Consider the following 20,996-nt stretch of genomic DNA (forward strand, 5'->3'; position numbering starts at 1 on the left):
AGGGAATGTTGAAATCCAGATTGGCGAAAGTATGTGCATCTATGTCTCTTAAATGGCCTGATGCTTACTCACTGGTGTGGATGAGTTTGAGAAGTACCCCAGACAGAAGAACTGGACTGAAGATAAGAGTTAGGGGTGCAATGGCTTACCTCATAATCAAAGGGGTGATTGATAGTAGATCTTTCCAAGACCCTGCTGAAGTCAAGTATTATTGGCCTATATCCTGCCTGCCGCTCCCTACTATAATCCGAGAAAAGGCCATAAATGAAGACCTGATGGCTTTTTTGGAGACCAATGATCCACTGGATCCATCTCAACATTGTTTCAGGCCACAGAACTGCACAGAATCCTCTTTGGTTATTGCCGCTGAGGAGATCCGCATGTAGGTGGACAAGAGGGAGGGAGGGCTGCTCTAATCCTACTGGACCTCTCTGCCACGTTTGATACGGTTAATCATCATGTGTTAGTCAACCGGCTGGAGACAGTAGGAATAAAAGGTGCAGCGCTTACCCTACTCTCCTTTTCTCACACATAGAGAACAGACTGTGTTATTCAGGGGGCACACCTCTAATCAGTTTTCTCTCCCTTGTGGGCAATTGCAATGCTCTCTATCTAGGAATAGACAAACAACGTCAAAGCTTCAGTCCTTGCCGAATGCAGCAGCTAGGCTGCTATTAAAAATCCCCAAATTTAGTCCAATATAGAACAACATTAAGGACCTTCATTGGTTGCCCGTTCAAGACTGGGTCAAATTCAAGGCATTGTGCACAGGGCATTACACAGACTCGGAGCCCAGGATTTCCAGAAAATGTTTGTTGAGTATGTCCCTCACCGCGAACTAAGATCTTCCAATGCTTGCTTGGTGGTCATCCTTAGGGTGAGGAAGACCAAGTGGGGTGGTAAAAGCCTCTCCTACATGGTGGGCAAACTATGGAATTCCTTACCTTCCTCCCTTAGGTTTCAATGAAATAGGCTCCGTTTTAGAAAATTTCTCAAGACCTGGCTCTTTTCCCCCATGTCCAAGTAAGTCTCTTCCTTTCCTAGATCAGCAGCAGCATTGTTCAAGTGCTAAGACACCTGTGTGTTTGTGTGCTTTAGAAATACTTTACTTACTTATAGAGCAGAGATTAGACTTGACAGAGTACAACAGAAACGATGGTTATGACAACCTTAACACAAAACAATGACTAACGTGTACTCACATTATCCTCGTTTAATTGAAATTGAATATGCAAATTGATTAAAACACTTCATCGTAACAGCATGCAGATGAGAGATTAGATCATATGTTTATGTTTAAGTTCCAATAGACGTTATTAATAACAAGTATTTATAGTTTGATTATAAATTAATATGATAAATGCACCCAATATTACAAAACAAAAAGATTTTATGCGCACTAGGTAAGTAATATATGAACAAGTAAAGAAACCATTGTCTCATGTTATAACGTGTGCACCGAAAATGACAAAAGAAAAGTAGGTGTTACACATTAATGCTAGGAAATGTTCGTAAGATGTCCTCTTTCATACATATGTGTGCCTTGGATAACTTTTTGCATAAAACACTTATAAAGGGTATTTCCCAATACATACACTGTAAAAATCTACAAAAATAAATGTATGTGTACCCCATACTCACGTAAATAAGGTATAATTCGAATAGAGTGTTTATCAATGTTTTCACTTACAAATCATCAACTTTAGTTTATAATTTAATGTGGGATCTATAACGCAACAGGATTTATTAATTTATCAGCAGCGTTTCATGTAGGCCTTTGTTTCTTGTTCCTCTTTACTCAAAATGAACTTATGAACTGAACATTCTTTTTTTTATAACTCTTTTTATTAAACACATCGCAAATAATACAACACACAGGATCGGGCAAATTATACATCACAGTACAGATGGGTGGAAGGATATACACACATTACAAAGGAGAGGAACATTACGGGGAAGTGGGGTCATCTTGTTCAACGCTACGAGGTGGAGTACAGATCTGGCCTCTGTAGCTATTCCACGGGCCCCAAATATGTGACCACTTCCTGGGGCACCCCCTTGCAAGATACACCGTTTTTTTCTGAACATGCACCAATCAAGGTTTCTTTCCCAGACTTCTAAGGTAGACGGATGTGCAGCCCCCCCACAATTGAGCAATATTTCTTTTGGCCAACATAAACCCCAGAGTGGCCCACTGCGTCTGTGAGGTGTTCAAATCCTTGGGCTCCCATATGTTTAGAAGGCATCTCCTTGCCTCCGAACTGAGGGAGATACAGAACACCTTGCACTTGGAGCCAGTAAGAGTTGATATGTGTACATTCCCAAATAACGTGCATGAATGTGCCGGTAAGGCCACATTGCCTTTTGCATTCTCCTGTGTTAGCCCACCCCATGCTCACTAATCGGGGTCCCGATATGTAAATTCTGTGAAGGATCTTATGTGAAGGATCTTAAGCTGAACCAGTTTCAAGATTGCTGGAATAGCTACCACTCTGGGGGAAGACACCACTGCCTGCCAATCTTCATTGTCTAACTCTTTAACCTCCTGCACCCATCCATCCCTCAGTGTTTGGAGAGGGTCTGCCATGTGGTTAATTAACTTTTTTAATATTAGAGAGATCGTTTTTTGGGGGAGGTAACCATCCAAAACTCTGTCCTCCAGTGAAGAAGCCTCCAGGGGGGGGGGGGGAAATCGGCTCCCTTATATTCACTCTGAAGCTCATTAAAGATCTTGATCCCTCCCTTCTCCCACATATCCTTGATAGCTGAAATATCCAATAAGATCCCACCTGTCGAAACCCCTCGTTTTCCAGAGATTGACCAATTTCTCTGAGTCCCAGAAAGGGGTGGCTAATGTTAACTTGTGTCTCCATCCCGGAGAGACAGTGGCGTCATGCCAATTTTGAATGGAATGTTTCGTAGGGCCTGTTAATAAGAATCGCTTGGGTCGGGAGTACATAACTCTACCATAGCCCCCTCCCGGAAGGAGCTACTTGTCCATGGCGTAGCCTGGGTTATCTGCACGACCAAACGTACCATGGTTGATTGCCGCCAGCTGGGAGGCCCAGTAGTATTTCCCGATGTCGGGGAGACTGATGCCTCTATCGTACCAGTTTAGTGTTAGTTTATTTAGTGCGATTAGAGGTCTACCGTCCCATAGTATGTCCCTTTGCAGGGCTTCAATTTCCTTGAAGTAACACGCTGGAACTACATCTAAGGTGTTTTGTAGAGCATAGAGAAATCTTGGCAGGGCCATCATTTTAAAGAGGGCGGCTCTGCCCTGGAGAGAGATGGGGAGCTTCTTCCAGTTGGCAATATCACTTTTGAGTTTCTGAAGAGGGGGGGGAGAATATTCTGGGCATATCTGACCGAGGGTTTAAGTGAAATAAAGATCCCCAAACATTTAAATCCAGCAGTGTGAATTTGTATTCGGCAGTTTCGGGGAGGAACAGAGGGGTCTCCCCTCAGGACAAATAGTAAGGATCTGCCCCAATTGATGGAGAGTCCCAAAAATCTTCCAAAGACTGTTAGAAAATCTAGAACAACTACAAGGGATTTTTGAGGGGAAGCCATATAGAGCAGTATAGCGTCGGCGTACAAAGATATGCGGTCCTCCCTTCCGGAGGACCACCGCAGCCCTCGTATCATTGGATCCCAGCGGATCAATGCCGCTGGAGGTTCCAAGGCCAGGGAAAAAAGGAGGGGGTATAGCAGGCAACCCTGATGAGTTCCCCGACTAAGTGTGAATGCAGCCAACACTTTATTATTTACTACCACTTGCGCTAGAGGCACAGACTACAGAAGGCGCACCCACTGGATAAACTCTGAACCAAATCCAAACTTAGCTAGGACTGCCCATAAATAGGGCCATTCAATAGTATCAAAGGCCATGGTGGCGTCTAATGACACAATCACGGCTGGCTCTTGAAGGGGGTTGTCTCTATCACCCTGTGCACTCTGCGTAGATTTAGGGCTGTGTTTCTGTGGGGCATGAAGCCGGATTGATCGCGATGTACTAAGTCACTGATCACTTTTACCAAACGGTTCGCCAGGAGCTTGGCCAAAATTTTGGGCTCAGCGTTCAGAAGAGAGATGGGCCTGTACGAGGCAAAATCCGTTTTGACCTTTCCCTCCTTGTGAATGGTGACGATAGTGGCTATCCTTTGCTCCAACTGCAGCATTCCTGCTTCTCTTGACTCTTCAAACATTGTTTTTAAGTAGGGGGCTAGTTTGTAAAGCTCGATGAAAGGTCCGTTTGGGCCCAATGCTTTCCCAGAGTTTAGAAAGCGGATTGCTTGGGCAATCTATTCCGTTGTAAGGGGGCTATCCATATAGTCTCGGTCATCAGGGAAGAGACAGGGGAGTTTGATGTCGCAAAGTAGTTCCTGCGAGTCCACCTCCGAATGGGAGGATACGGTCGTATAGACTGCTTGAAAATGATCAGCGAACCGGTCCACTATCTCCTGCGGTTCTGTGATTGGGACATCTCCCTCTATTCTATGCTCCGGAACAAGGCGGCTCGCCCATTCCCTTCTATCCAGCCATGCAATAAGTTTCCCAGCCTTATCTCTCAGATCATAAAACCTACCCTGTTGCTCCCTGCTAGGGGCTTTGGCCCTATCGGAGACCAGCGTTTTATATTTGTGCTGCTTCAGGCTTAACAAATTAATCTTATCGGGCGTTACCCCCAATTCCAAGTCACCTTCCAGCCTGTAAATGTCAGGCTCAAGCTCAACGATTTCTTTTTGCTGATCTCTCTTAGAGCCAGATATCAACGATAAAGCCTGACCCCTGATTATAGTCTTAAACTCCTCTCACAAGGAATGGGAGGAGGATACCGACCCCACGTTGTTAGTGAAATATTCGTCCATGGTCTTCATAAGGTCTTTACGGATCTTAGGTTTACGGCGGTACCAGGGATTGATTGGGGCCAACCTCCCTGCTGTGCCCCAGCCCACAAGAAGGTGGATCCAAATTGGCGAGGGATTAGAAATACCTCTGGCTAGGTGTTTAATGTCGTTCATGTAGGTGGCTTGTGCGGCTGGTACGAGGCAATAGTCTAAATCGGGAGAGACTGTGGTGAGCCCCAGAGTGAAAAATATGCTGTATTTTATCTGGATGATAGAGCCTCCAGCCATCGACCAGACCCATAGCTTCTAAGAAATCCGGTAACCAACGGGCTGCTGTCCCACTTCCCGGGGAGGATATCTATGCAACGTACCGGAGACGACTGCATTAAAATTGCGCCCTAAAATTAGGAGCCCATCTGGAACAGTGAGCAGGACCGCACCCAAGTCAGTGAACGTTGTACCCTGCAGGCCAGGAGGGACATAGATGGGCATAAAAGTAATGAGACGATCCCTCCCACATACCAGTGATGCCAACATATCTGCCTTGATCATCCATCCATGTGGAACTCACTGCCAGTGGGAATGTGTTTCTCATCATGATACCCACACCCCTGGAACCCAAAGTAAATCCCAAATGTGTAATCATCTTGTAACCGCCCTGTGCATTGCTTTGCATAAGTTCCCAAGCAGATGTGTCTCCTGAAGTAGGACCACATCCGGAGCGTCTCGATGTAATGGAGAACTACACTCCGTTTAATTTTATCCCCTAACCCGTTAACATTCCAGCTCAAAACCTTGACATTTTTATACCCCATTATCCTTGGTATGTACTTGGCAATGCAGACAATCCTCCTCATTCACTTTTCCAGCGATACTTGTACAGATGTACCCATATACTGCACCGATGTAACAAAAAAGACATAAAACAAGTAAACAAAATACCCCAACCCAACAACCCCCCACCCCGCTGCCCTGCACTCTGGGCTTACAACTGCCCATCAAAAACTTGCAGAGTGCCTGTCGCCCTAGAAGAATTCAAAGGAAGAATAAACTGGGGGGGGGGGGGTGTAGTGCGCTCGGTGTCCCTTCCCTGGGCAATATCTATGTCACACCCTCTCAAAACTAATAACGTAAAGCCATAAGCGAACTACCAGTCCCCTTTAAATAAGGCACATATATCCCCCCTCTCCAGCCCACCCCGCACCTATTTTCCCTTTTACTCTATGCAAGGCTGCCATCGTCCAAGGCTCCATTTCAAGGAGGCCGACTGTCCGCATGCTCCCCGGCTCCTTGATCTGTCAGGCTCTTAGTTCCTCGGTATTCGATCCATTCCGCCACTGCTTCCGGACGGTCAAAAAACCCGGAGGTGCGCCAGGAACAGCATCGAGTATTTAAGGTCCCTTTCTCTCAGGTCACGTTTCACTGAAAGGAATGCCCTCCTTTGTTTCTGCACCCTTTGTGTGAAGTCCGGGAAAAGGGAAATGTCAGCATTTTTGTAGCGGAGGAGGGCACCGGCTCTGGAATTTTGGAGAATCACGTCTCTATCACGATAGTTTAGGACCCGAGCTAGCATGGGCCGCAGGGGAGCGCCCAGTTTGGGTCGGCCGTCCGGGACCCTGTGAGCTCACTATCACAAAAAATGTACTGAGGCCTTTGGGTTGCAAGTGCTTGAGAATAAGGTCTTCAATAAATAGATCTGGAGTTTGCCCCTCCGATTTCTCCAGAACTCCTAGGATGCGGAGATTATTGCGGCGAAGTCGGCCTTCGTAGTCATCTAGCTTGAGGTCTGTGAGGTTACAAGAGTCTTGGAGTTCACGGACCTCCCTTTGCAGCTGCGTGACGTCTCCCACGAGGCTGGAGGTCGTAATTTCCACCTGTTTGACCTTTTCATTGAGCTTTCCCAGGTCAGCCCTGATGAGATTGATGTCAATGGCCATGGTGTCCATTTTATGTTCCAAGGAAGTTTTAACACCAATGATGGCCTCCATGACATCTTTAAGGGAATGCTCCTGCTCCTCCTCCCCCAGGCTCCTTCGAGCGGATTCCTCAGACAGACGGCCCGCAGCGCCTCTTTGGAGACCGTGTAACGTCCAGTTTGTTGGTTTGGACCAGTTTGGCCCCCGGGACCAGGACCCCTTAAGGCGCTCCATGGTAGAAATTAGGGTAAGTCCCAGGCAGAACAGGGGTACTAGGGTTAGTCAGATGGGGCACTCCTCTCAACACCGGTTCCGATTTGATGCGTATATCACTGAAGGTCTTGTGCCAGTTCCTGCTCACCACAGGGTTAAAAGGCCCTTCTAAAGCGGTTCTTGGCGGCCCTACCACTACAGGGCTATGGCAGTTAGCGAAGACAGGAGCGCACCAGCCAAGAGGCGTCCACTAGCTTTGCAGGGTAAAGCTTACTGATCACTGGAATTATCGGCTGCAGTCTCCTCGGCCTCGGGCCCCATAAGAGAGAGGAGAAGGCATAGGGGCCGGCTGGGTCTCCAGGGGGGATTTGCTTCAGAGCCCTGGGGGACCAGCAATGTGTACCCTACAGGGTCTCTTCTAGCTGGTAAGCATGGCCGGGGTAAACACTAATGGGGCAAGCAGAGGAAGAGTTTTTGCCATTGGAGACGCGCCGCCGCCCTTGACTGCCCCACGGCCGGCACACCTTGCCTCCCCTCAGTTAGTGTGCCTTTCGTTCTCACCAGTTCACCTCAGCGAGGCCACAATCACTGCCGCTGCCGCAAGCTTTTAAAACCCCTCTCGGGCACTCCAATTGTGCAAGGATTGCAGCGGCGCCGTGAATTGCGGCGCCACCGCTGGGTGTTGATAGGCTGGTTGGAGCTCTCTTTCGGGGGGCACAACTGTTGGGGGTCCTGGCCTCAGGTCCCACTGCAGGCCGCAACTCTCCAGGGGTGAAAGGGGTCAGCAATGATGAGGCAGGCAGAGGGAGAGTCTTCACCATTAGGGACGCCACGCCGCCATTGACTGCCTCATGGCTGGTGGCCTTGCCTTGTCTCAATTAGTGTGCCTTACGTCCTCACTAGTTCACCGTAGTGTGTCCACGATCACTGCCGCAGGCCTTTAATACCCCTCCCGGGCAATTAGGTTGAGCGAGGATCGCGGCAGTGCCTTGAACTGCTGCGACACTGCTGGGTGAGGATAGGCCGGCTAGAGCGCTCTTCCGGGGGGTTCAACTGCCGTAGGTCCCGACTTCAGGCCCCACCGCAGGCTGCAACCCTCCAGGGGCAAATGGGGTCAGCAACAATGGAACAGGCAGAGGGAGAGTCTTCACCATTAGGGACGTGCCACCGCCATTAACTGTCTCGTGTCCGGCGCCCCCTTCCTCAATTAGTGTGCCTTACTTCTTCACTAGTTCACTGTAACGGGTCCACGATCCCCGCCTCTGCCGCAGGCCTTTAAAACCCTCCTGGGCGCTCCAATTGTGCAAGAATCGCGGCGGCGCCTTGAACTGTGGCGCCTCCGCTGGGTGATGATGGGCCGGCTGGAGCTCTTTTCTGGGGGCTCAACTACTGTGTGTCGCAGCTTTAGGCCCCACTGCAGGCCGCAACTTTCCGGGGTGGAATCTCATCCATCCAGCTCGATCCGCATACCGGAGCAGGCAGGATGGGCTCCGCTAATGTTCCGACGTCAGGGGCTACTGACAGATGTGGCGGATTATGCCTGTGGTAAGGTGACCAGGCGTCCCCGTTTTGCCAGGACGGTCCCTGTTTTTAACCAGCTGTCCCAGCAAATTTCAAGAAATGTAGCTCATGTCCCAGTTTTTAAAGAGGGTCGACTGAAAAAGGTGGGAGGTGTTTTTTATGTTTTGCAAAGCAGGGATAGTTAGCAGTTGCTTCAAGAAAGCAATTTAATTAACAGGCAAGCTACTGGGCTTAAAATTTGCATTTTATGTATGTTCTTACTTACTGACTGTTCTGTAATTCTCTGCTGAGGAGCGCTCTCATCGCTTGAATACAAATTGTAGTCCTATTTTTGTGAAATGTCCGGGTTTTTGGCTTTAAAATTCTGGTCACCCTAGCCTGTGGGAAAGTACCTATAGTGTTTCCACATGCAGTCTAACTGAACAATGTTTCCTTTGAATTTCTTCTGTTCATCACAGATAGAGTTGTAACAAAAATGACAACATTCTAGAACAGCTGCCTGAAAAGACAGTGAGCAAATCCAAAAATTTCCTTTCGCTCAAATAATCTTTTTTCATTTGATTTAAGCTTACATGATTTAAGGAAACAACGTAATTGGTTACTTGATTTTTCCGGATTGTATTCTTTTTCCCTGCTATATCATCTTCATCCCATGAAAATGGACCAATGAGACTGAATGGTCTGATACCTTTGGAGATGTCAAAGGGTGTCACCCTAGAGACCAATGGACTATAATTTATCGACTTCGGGAACTGATATGAGGGAATGCTATTGCAAGATACGGCTATCTGGCCGTACCCCTTCTGATGATTGGAGACATCTCTTTTGCACATTCAGATTCTCTGCTATGTTTGACAAAATATTGCAAAGTTAGTGTGCTAGTGCATACTTGAACCTTTCGTCTGAAAGGTTTCACTAACCTATTGCTGCGACTCGTTGCAGTACCAACAAACTGGATCTGGTTACTCTGAACTTTACTGAACTTCCTAAAGGGTCTATATTAGGTTTATCTGACTCCTAATTTTACTTATTGAAATATCTTGGAATAGGTGGATAGAAATTACTGGTCTACTTTGAGAAGCTTAAGTTATATCAATAAAATATATTAACTTGGTATTAGGCCAGGGTGTTATTTCAAATGCTAAATTGTCACTTAAATCTAAATTAAGACAACTAAATGTAAAAATACAAAATCTGCTGATTCGGTCTCATCTTTTATGTGGTGTGCAAATTAATGAGTTTTAACTTTATAAGAAATCTGATAGCATATTATTTTTGGTTAAATGTAGAATTTATAGTAGCAATTATCCCAATCCTGGTCCTCATTGGATAATTGCCCATATGCCAAATAGCAATTATCACATTCCTGGTCCTCGTTGGATAATTGCCCATACGCCAAATATTCTGGTCACTATCAGCACAGAGCAAGCTCCATTGGAGGACCAAAGGAAAATATATAGTAGCAAGAGGTTACATAAATTTGACGGTAAATATTGAATATTAAGTTAGTGTTTATGGGCCCAGAATCACACTACATCACAGCGGAGGTAGAGATTGACGCACTCTTATATGCTCTGCTGCCAGCACTGGACTGGGCGAGGTTGGGATGGGTGTAGACCCACCACAACGAGAAGGCGGCCCCTGGTCCTTCCTGATGCTGCACCATACAGCCTCTCACAGGAGACTGGTTGTATTGGATCCCCCACTCAGGACTTTAAGTGGGATGAAAAAAAAAAGGGAGGGGGTTCTCTAAAAAAAAAAAAAAAAAAAAAAAAAAAAAAAAAAGGTGTGACCTAAGTAATTAAAGTTGTGGCTGACATATGTAAACTAAATTTCGATGATATTCATAGTGTGCTACCCGACCAGTATATTGGTGCCTCTCTGATCTTTCGGTTATTGTATATATAACACAACAACTAACATACACCAAAAACCAGCTAGCATTATTGCCTTTGTCAATGATTTTGATGTAAATATTAACATTTAAAAATGTTTAATTATCAGACTGTGAATTAAACATTACTGAGGCCTGTAGAAGGGGAAAGGGGTCTTCAGAGTGTCCGAATCAGTCCACTGTTATGTTCCCTCAATGTTAGACATGTAGGCCCTCTTTCTCTCCACATCTGCTCAATCCATACGTTACACTTCATCTCTTTCCTTTTCAACACACCTTTTTCACTCTCTCCTAAATGCATTTCTTCTCATCCCCTTCACTTCACCACCCCAAACAACCAATGCATCAATTCACGTATACATCTTGTTAATATTTTGACAACTGTGTTCATCTTTCAAACACTTATGCACAGAATCAAAACTGCAACCAGAATAAATTATCGTTGCTCTGTGAACTCTGCAGAGAGGCCAAAGACTGGATGACCATCCATTCTAAACATCTTTCTGACCCTCTCGCCGGCACTGTGAGAATCTCTCACAGCCCTCATCCTAAACTCCAGAGCGCACTGTTGTTGCCCAATATATATCTCTGGAAATGAATCAGTTCAACATATGTGCTACACAAAAGTAATATGCTACATGAAAAAATACACAAACTCATCATCTTAGAAACAGCAAACACTCATAGGAAATTCAAGATTAAATAAAGCATGTGAAACATGAAGAAATAAATCGCCAACAGATTACCATAACGTTTTTCACATTCATTATTCAGAAATCACTCCGTGGTATTGCCTGTAAAGTTCAGGGTATGAATGAATATAGGAACTGATGATAACCCAAGGTCTGTTTTTAATTACTTCTGGGTCTGGGACAAACCCGGCCCACTTAAAGCCTTGACCCCAATGGACATGGAGGCAAATTTGCTACCAGCACTAAGGCTGTGCTCCTGCTACCCTGGTGGCCTCCATTAGCCCCATTCCTGCACATTGTGGGTGGCACTGCAGTGGCACAAGAAGGCTCCTTCTATACAGCCTCACGTGGCATGTGAATTGATTCACTCAAATAGAGACAAGGACTTTGCTGTGGCAGGACTACATTGCCCAGGACACCACTTGGCTTCCAATGAGAAGGAGCAACTGTGCTTAAAGCACCGCCATCACTCCTGCACCGCAGTGCCCAAGACAGGGCCAACACAGGCCCGTCAGAGCCTGGAAGAGGTTGGACTGGTCCACCATCTAGCCCCCCTCCACCCATCAAGAATTTTAAAAACATCTGCTCTATCCTTAGAAAGTCAGAGGCGTTTTTTAACTGGAAAAAGGAACTATGCGTAAATCTACTAACACCCACGGGGGAAGGGAAGGTCATTACCATTTACCTTACAAGGACAATGGAGTTATCAATGAGAAGATTAGTATTGTCTAAGACAAACACTAGTTGAGTACCTGCCATAATCAGTGAGTTCCTTAGGTGGCAGTGGGCCTAGCACCATGCCATATGTAATAGTACATGAGAACGGTCCTATATTACACACAATGACAATGGAAGAGTGGTGGGATCTTAAAAAATAAAGTCATCCACGGGCTGTTGAGATTAATGGGAGGGAGCACCTGTTCAACAAAGAATTAATGGTGAGCAAGACTGGATAAAGACTCTACTGGAGAGAACTTTGATGCACCAGACGTTGAGGGACCCAATATGGAGCCAAACACTCATATTAACCATTGTTTGCCTTAGATCACTTATGGTAATTTAGCCCGTTTCTGCTTTGAACACGGCCGGGGTAGTGTCCAAGCCAAGCAATGTCGACTGGCTGAAACTCAACGAAATGTGCTGCAATCTGTGCCAGGAGACATGGGCTATAGACTCTGCCGCTTGAGCCCCTGCTTCTGTCCCTGAATGAGCAGTGATAGTAGACGGGAGGCTTTTCTTCGATTGTCATGCCATAATGGGGAGTAGAGGGCCCTGGCAGCCGGTCACCCAGCCTGCAATCTACACACAGCGAGGTGAGCTGAGTGGTTGAGCATGCCAATTCGGTGCCATCATGGAGGCAGCTGCCACCGGGAGCCAACCCAAGACCCCTTCTGTTTCGCCTTCTCAACTACAAAGACCGGGACAGTATACTCTATGAAATGCACCAACTGAAGGAAAGCACAGTGAACGGAACTCCGGTCATATTATTCCCACATTACACGATACTTGTACAGAAGAAAACGATGCACCTTCCAAGCTGTCAAACAAACCCCGTGAGCTCAATCTGCGTTACTTGCTACTCTTTCTGACGCGCCTCTGGGTGGTGGACAAGGATACTGTTAGTTTCTTTGACTATCCCGAAGTTGTATGGGACTGAATGGAAGCCACTGGCCACACGTCCTCACGTCCCCTGTCTGCCAGAAACGAGAGGCTGAACATGGTCACCAGAACCCGCCACTGTGGCTGAAAAGGATGCACTGCCTTTCCTCCACCACCCAAAGCTGTACCTAACCTGGAACAGGTGATATCGGGGAGGAGGCAAGCTCTGCAAACAGCAGACGCAGTAAGTACTCAGATCTAAAGCTCAGATCAAGACATCGATTCCGTTAAGTCATGAAGTGAAGATGGTTCCTCAAATACATGACTAACCAGTATGGGATTGCCAGTACCCCCGGACAGGACACAGCAGACCACTGATGACATTATCTGACCTGAACCGAAGGTCAGTGGTGCACCGTCCTTGATCCGCTTGGTGATCCACGACTCCTGCAGCAGCACTCATCCGCAAGCCCTGTCCGTCCCAGACCCGCACCAGTAGGGTCCCTTGGTAATCAGTCATGATGATTAGCACCCCGCTACATGCACTGGCATACACCTTGTTGTGAACTATAGCCGGGACGCAACACACAACACACCAGGGGTACTGCAAAACCAAATTCTGCTACACACGCTCCTTTCCTCTGACTGAGACTTGTTTGGCCACATGGTTTGGGTGAATCCCTCCAGCATATCTGCTCCAATTATGTTTTATAAGTTGGGATTGTTCCCCCCTTCCTTATTTTTCCTCAGGCCAGCAGTGTTGCCCCGCTCTGAATGCCCCCCCTCATACACCATGTGCCGCGCACATTTAGCCTCCCTATTCATAAACAACTGCGCTATGCGCGGAACCAAGTTGCAACCCAAATATGGCCCATACTAACATTATCATGTGGAACATGAGAGGCATATACACACCATTGTGACGGTACTAAATCTACTTGTATCTTAAATGCAGATCCACTCACATAGCCCTCCTGCAGGAAACTCACCCGAAGCTTCCGGAGGTTGACCGCCTCCATTGGCGTGGTCAGGTATTTGCCCCAGGCTACTTGTCCTATGCTAAAGGGTTACTGATTAGGGTGCGGGCGGCAACCCCATTTGTAGCAGATGAGGTAAGTGTGGACTCTGGCAGGAGATATGTATTTATACGCTGTCACCTAAACAGGTGGCAGCTCATGCTGGGGGCTCTATACACTCCTAACTCTGCAACCCTTCTTGCATACTGGCCAATTGGAGCAAAATCCCTTGGCTTATAGGCGGTGACTCCAACTTTATCCTTGACACCACACTAGACCGCTCATTTCCCCCCATTGTCACGCACTGTCTCTGTATCAAATGCTCGGTGCTGTGCGACTGGTTGCGCCACTGGTCGCATGTGGATATTTGGTGCGCACATATAACCCCGACACTAGAGTGTATTCATACTACTCAGCACCGCACGGCCTGCACCACCACATTGACCTTATAGTAGGGGCAGCAGCGCTCTTTCCCACATTTGGGAAAACAAACGACCATGGTGGAGCCTGGGAAACCGAAGGAACATCCGCAAGCACCTAGACAACGCCATTAGAAAACTTGAGCGCAAACTCCTACTGCTGGAGATGTGGTCAGTGACGTGGCTGGAGCACACACCTCAGCAAGATGAAACATGCTACACTCCTAGAACACCTTTGATGTCTAAACTATGCAGCACACTCCTCTGTCACTCATGTGGCCTTGGATCAAGCGGGTTGCCTACTGGCATGTCTTATACACCAGGAGCAGCCTCGACATCCTAGCTAAGCCCTACCAGGCGCCTACTACATACACACACACACAACATGAAATCCACTCCGAATTAACTCGACACTACAGCTCTTTGTGCACAGCAACCATTCATTTTGATAATGGACGTTTTGAAACCTTTTTTCTCCGTTGTGGCTCCCCGTCATCACTGCAATGCAATGCATAGAGCTAGAGGAACCGGTCACAATTTTAGAAATACGCAAAGCCGTCTGAGTCTAGCATCAAGTAGGACCCCTGGGCCAGATTGCCTGCCTTTCAAATTATACAAGACATATGTGCACACACTGGTCCCACATTTACATGCGTTATTCAATGCTGCCCTCGAGACTAACACTCTCCCCACATTGTTAGGTGAAGCACTTCTCTCGTTGCATAAGCCAGGCAGGGGCCCTACTGATCTGGGCTCCTATCGCCCTCTGGCTCTTTTAAACACAGATTATAAAATCCTGGCTAAAGTGCTTGCTGATCGCCTGGCACTGTTGGTCCCATCTCTGGTCCATTGAGATCAGAATGGTTTTTCCACCTCGCAGCACATCATTGAATTGGAGGCGCTTTTTTGAGGTCTCTACCTACTCCCCTGAAGATGGCTACACTCTTGGTGTCTGGTTCTCGATCTTGAGAAAGCCTTCAACTCCCTGAAGCGGGATTTCCTTTTTGATACTCTTGCCTGATACGGCATGGAAGGCAGATTTCTTTGCATGCTCCGCGTGCTCTAAACAATGCCGACTGCTAGGGTAAAAACCGGCACCTATAACTCCACCCTCATATCGGTGTATTGCGGAACCCATCAGGAGTGCCCGCTGTGTCCACTACTTCTCTCTGGCCACAGAACCACTTGCGGCCACCATCCAGGGATGGGGTGCAGACTGAGGAATCCCCTTGGAGACATTACACACATGGTCTTGCTATATGCAGATAATATTTTGTCCTATATTGGAGATGTGTGGTCAATCCCAATTACCTTGGCTCAAATACTCATTGATTTTGAAGACCTATTTGTACTGCAGGTTAAATGAAGAAAATCAAGTCTCTAACCTTTCACGTCCGGGTGCGCAGACCCTGCTTTCACTCTCAATTGTAGTTGCATCAGAAGGCAGCCCAACCCCTTCCATTACTTAGGAATAAGAGTGTATCATCAACAGGCAGACCTGCTAGACGGCAAGATGGGTACAGCGATCACGGCTCTCCCATCGCAGATGTCTTTCTGGCTCAGGCTTCCATTGTCGGTTTTGGGCCAGATAGCTCTCCTAAAAATGGTGGCCCTACCCAGACTTATAAAATGTTATCAACCTACCCCTGTACATCTTAGCCTCCTTTTTTTTGCATGTTTGAGCGGACCATGTGAGAATTCATTTGGAATAATTCACCCTGCCGTGTAACCCTCACTAAACTTTACCTGCCACATGACTGGGGAGATTGGCGGTTCCAAATATGGAGCAATACTACCTTACCTAACAACTTCAATGGGTGGTCAAGGGGTTGGTGGAACGCCAACTATACAACACTGCTGCTGTCTCCCCGCCCTGGTCGACTGCGTCTATACTTTGGCTGTTCAACTCCTGTGCGAAAAACGGACTACTCCCTGCAGCACTCATTCCACCTGACCCAGCAATTCATCGTACAAAGGGCATACCTTAGCCCAGCCAAAATAAACTGATTATTCCACCACACAGGCGCAATCTGCCCCAGATGCTGTACCACTGATGCCAACCTCCTTCACATGTTGTGGACCTGCCCAATTCTACATACATATTGGCTCTCTGTTGTCACTACCTTAGCCACCTGTTCCACACTTGGGAGGAGTGTCTATTACATCTCTACCCCAAAGGCAAATAGCAGAAAGTTACATCCAGCTTTCTGGATCTAGACATATTAGTGGCCAAGCACCTGATCACAAAAGATGTACACCATCTGACCCTCCTACCGCCATAGCCTGGAGACACTAGGACTAGGGCGGAAAGAATGGCATTACACACGGAGGACCTGCCAGGTCTCTGTAAGATCCCCATAGCTGTGAACTAGCTCGCTATTCTGCATGGTTTTCAGGGCGAACCACCACAAGATATGCAGGCTTCCGCCTTTCTGGCATAGCGGAGGTAGGCGCACCACAGGTAGGGCAATGTGCTCGCCCCTATTTACTATAGCCTACACCCGACACTTGCAGCTGCAAAAGCGCACATCGCATTTGCCCTTCACACATTTGGGGACCAGTTAACACCCCAGTTGGGCCAAGTTTCCCTAGTTGTTCTCGTTTCGTCCAACCCTTATTCAACCGTCACCTATAGGTACAGAGAGAACAGAAACATCACAATCAGAATGCAAGGATACTACCGGTAGCATCTGGTGATACCCATGCTCAAATAAAGCAAACTTCATACAAATGCCCTTGCGCATTATCCCTAGTGCATATAAGATCAGCATCGGAACGTAAATTGCACTGTAAAGGAAATAATGTACATGAAATTACAATTGTTTCTGGAAATACGGTTTGCAATGGACTTTCTCATAACCTGTGATTGTAACAGTTTTCATTCGTTTGCCCGTGAAATAACAATAAAAACAGTTTTGAACAAAATAAATACAGCCCACGCAGACCTTCACCTGCATAGACACATCTCACATAGCCTCTCGCCTTCTTTCATGCAGATCCTCGCGAGCATACATACATACATCTCCATGGTTTCTTTCAAACATAAATACAGCTTTGCTTCACCTACTGAAATACAGCTCCCATCTGCATTCATACAGCTTGCTTTCCGTCCCTGGCCTCATCCACAAAAATACATTCTTCATAAATCCTGGTCTGCATAAAACACCCATTGATTGCATAAATGCAGCTCTTTTATGCACCTCCCTGGCTTTAAAAGAGAACCAACCTACTAGGGCTAGGCTGAGGACCAAACGCAACCCCAGCACAAATTCTCAAACCAGCCCAGCTCCCTTGCTCCCCACTGTCCATTCAACCAGTCTCACTCCTCTCCATCTGTCCCTGAGCCCCCTCACTTTGATCTCTCTCCCCTTTAAAGTTCCTGCTATGCCTCTTGCAACCAGGGCCGGACTGGCCGTAGCGGGCACCGGGCGTTTCCCCGGTGGGCCGCCATTGTGGGGGCTGGATTTGGGCCCCCTGTTCGGCAGATTTTGTTACCAGGGCCTACAATATCGGCCCGGTAACACAACCGGCTGAAACCGGCCCCTGCACACAGTTCGGCCGCACCCCCTCAGCCCCCCAGGGGTGCCGGCAGAGCAGTTTGCCAGGGCCGGTTTCGGTTGCCAGTCTCGCCCTGCTTGCAACTAAACGAGAAAATGACATAAGTGCCAGTGGCCCTAAGACATCATAAATTAGCCTCCTTCCGCTCTAGAGCCCAGCCCACCCATTCCCTGTACCGCATGAAGAAAGTGCAGTAGGCATAGACAGCCTACGCATCACAGGTTAGCTGAACGCATTTCAGTTCCTGTCCCCGCATCGCCCCACTGAATGCAATGTCACACATTACCAGCGCCGCTTTGCTGCGGCATTCATTGCTGGAGTCGCTTGACCGCACAGCAGGTTACGTCCAGCATGATCTCCACTTCAGTGCCCAGAGGCAGTCAGAGAGCTGGGGGTCAAGCAGAGCTGAAAGGTTCCCATAGGTATAGTCACAAACCTGGGCCCGGTTTGTTTTGATCACGTGGTTGCGGAAACAGTGCCACACACCGTCATCACCCTCGATGCTCTGATGGGCCAGTGCCACCAGTCAACATAAAGAGTTGAGATAGTCCATTATCTGTGAACACCAGCCCTTCAAAGTGCCCAGCAGCCCAGCAGATCCAGGAGAAAGTGAGCCTGTCTCTAACAAAGAAAGCCTGGCTGTTACGAGTTTAGGTGCAACCGACAGGGTCGGACTGGGAGAGAAAACATGCCTGGCCACTAAATTAAAGTGACCACCATTAGTTAATCACATGGCTAAAAAAAAGTGACCCATGTTTGCAAATTTGGATAGTTTTGAACTTGTAAAGAGTGTTTTGCATGGTATGGTAGATTGCATGGACACGACTTTTCTGCAAGCAATACTTGTTTTGATATCAAGGAAGTGTACAGTAAAAGCCGGCCCAGCAGACCATATAACAGGCCCACAAACAGTCTAAAAAACAGCCCATACCGGACCAGCCCGTCGGGCACTGCCCGGGTGCCCCATAGGCCAGTCCGACCCCGCATACAGAGCACGTTTAGGGTTCAGTCTGTGAGAATGTGTTGGTGAGTCTCTTTTGTGTCCAGTATATTTAGACTAACATCGGCTGTCAGTAAACCACTGGTTACATTTTCCGTTGTTGTTTCCCAAACGAAATTGGAGCAGAACTGGTCTTAAAATGAAAAGATAACCGTGCTATTAGACGGAGTCAAAGGAGCGCCAGCAAATGTTGTCAAGCCTACTTTCATATGGCAGGTGGTGAGCGCAGCGAACCAGCCTGAGCAGTGGAATGGCAGCCCCCCCAACCCACCTCAGAAATGTTTGGGAAAAAATTGTAGATGTGGTTCATTTCAGAACACTTTTTTTTGTACAACCGTTTCCAATACTTGAATTAACGTGGATGCATGGCACAATGAATGAATGAATTGTTGGATGGGTAAGGAGTTGGTGGATAAATTAATTCAAGAATGGAAGACGATGAATAAATACTTTTAGTTTAGCTATGTGACGCAAATGGTCTCAATGCACTGATTAAAGATGGGTGCTCTGGTTTTCGTTTTAGCTTCTTCAGTAAAACGTCACTCTCCCCACCAAAACTACAACCACCAATCTTTGTGAAACATGCCTAGCCGGATGTATTTAACACAGTGCACTCATTTAGCGCCTCAATAAATTAAACACAACGCATTACGATTTGATCTAAAAGGGAGAGAGGAAGTGATAATGTAGTGGCCAAATTGCACAACGTGAAAGCAGGAAACCTTGGATCAATCTCTACTTCCATTTGACGGTAATACCAGTTCCTTTTCACATCCGACCAATACTCCTATAGCACTCTGCTACCAGTCCAGGCCTCAAGCACAGAAGTCCCTTCTGCTCCAGCAGAGCGCGGCCGCCCCTGCCCACAGGACCTAGCATCCTTGAGAGGGCGGGTCGCTCGGCCCGCGTAGGCCTGGGCTCACCCCCTGCAGGAGCCTCACCTGCAGGGCGGCTGCTGGCTTCTGTCCCTGCTCCAGCGTGTCTCCTGGCGTGGCCCTGACCTCTTCAGGCGGGGGCGAAGCCGGCAAGGTTACCGAGGGCGCGGCGGCTACACCAAAACCTCCAATTAAGAACTGGGTGTCTTTATCCGAAGTATATATGGGTGCAGGTCAAGTTAAATCAGTTTTAATCCGCTCCAGAAAGGAAAAGGCTAACAACTTTAAGCAAATGAAATGTTACCGCACTTATTATTGGGCTTGATACAATAAGAGACGTTTCGAGAATTACCAGAAGATTGAAATTACCAAAGTACAGTTGCTCCGCCACTTTCGCCCCAATTACTTTTAACATGGGCAATTTCTTGTGAGTGGCATGTTTCGGTTTAATCGGGGGGAGGGCGTGCACAGTGAATGAGTTCTGTCGGTAACGCGCTTCTTACACAGTTGTCAAGTGGTTATAAGTGAAGTGTAAATTATTAAGTTAAGTGTGAAATATACAGTCGGTCTTTGGCGCGTTTCCCATGAGCATTTTGCATTCTGGGACTTGTAGTTTTACTTTCGCAAAACCACGTATGTGTTTCAATATAAACGCACTGCTGACCAAAAAGCAGAATTGGTGAAAGTCGTAAAACCCAGCCACTAAGCTGACAAGGCGATGTGCCTATGTTAAATAATCTAGACCAAAAATGTGGTTAAGCCCCGGCACCCTGGACCCAATCTCATTATTAAAATGAGCCGCCGGCGCCTACCGTCCCGTTGGCCAGGTCCACCGCCTTCCACAGCAGCAGGGTCACCTCCTTCTCGTCGGAGCCCAGCCCGCTGCCACTGGCGCCCGCCGTGCCACAGAAGAGCACCACCAGGTAGTCCGGACAGGCCGCCGTCATGATGAGGGAAGTGTCAAAGTATCCGAAACTCGAGACAAATCAGTGCAAGAGTCCAGGCATCCGTTTCGGTGTGCAGACCTGGGCACAGGTAGTGCCAGTCTGTCCTCGCCCAGCAAACAGGCACACCTGCACGCAAGCCAGGACTGCGGCAGGCTCGAACTTCTTCGCGGAGTATATGGTATGTTAGGTTTAAAAAGGCTGCACCCCTGGAAGCCCGGTGGTAATGGCTGGTGGCTTGTCTAAGGATCCTGTACCTGCCCAAACCCAACACTCCAAGCCCTGCCCACCCCACGTGGTGTTGCAGGTAGCAGAATACCTGGTCTGGGAACTTCGGCATCTTTCGGCTATTTCCGCCTTCAGAGGATGCTAAATGTACCGATGAAATTCGCTCTCATTTACGAATCTGTGACGGAAATGGCCGAGTGTACACGAACTAGAAGAACGAAGAGCAGAGCATAGGGCGGAATGGAAAGAGCGTCTTCAGCCTTCAGCCTTC

The 20,996-nt window shown here is 47.6% G+C and overlaps 1 protein-coding gene across 4 annotated transcripts in view; it reads right to left on the bottom strand.

Moving 5' to 3' along the window:
• ESRP1 (epithelial splicing regulatory protein 1) overlaps window positions 1-20,788 on the bottom strand; it is a 395,873-nt gene extending 375,085 nt beyond the window's left edge. For 2 of the 4 annotated variants that reach the window (XR_013610504.1, XM_078687020.1), the window contains exon 1: window positions 20,366-20,788. Coding sequence is in view for 3 of the 4 variants with exons in the window: in XM_078687020.1 (XP_078543146.1) it covers window positions 20,366-20,500 (135 nt within the window). In the remaining variant the exon portion in view is untranslated. The remainder of the gene's footprint in view (window positions 1-20,365) is intronic. The other 2 variants (XM_078687021.1, XM_078687019.1) reach the window with 1 other exon arrangement.
• Between the last annotated feature and the right edge of the window lie 208 nt (window positions 20,789-20,996).

This window comes from Lissotriton helveticus, chromosome 4_1 (assembly GCF_964261635.1).
Source record: "Lissotriton helveticus chromosome 4_1, aLisHel1.1, whole genome shotgun sequence".
Taxonomy (NCBI): Eukaryota; Metazoa; Chordata; class Amphibia; order Caudata; family Salamandridae; genus Lissotriton; species Lissotriton helveticus.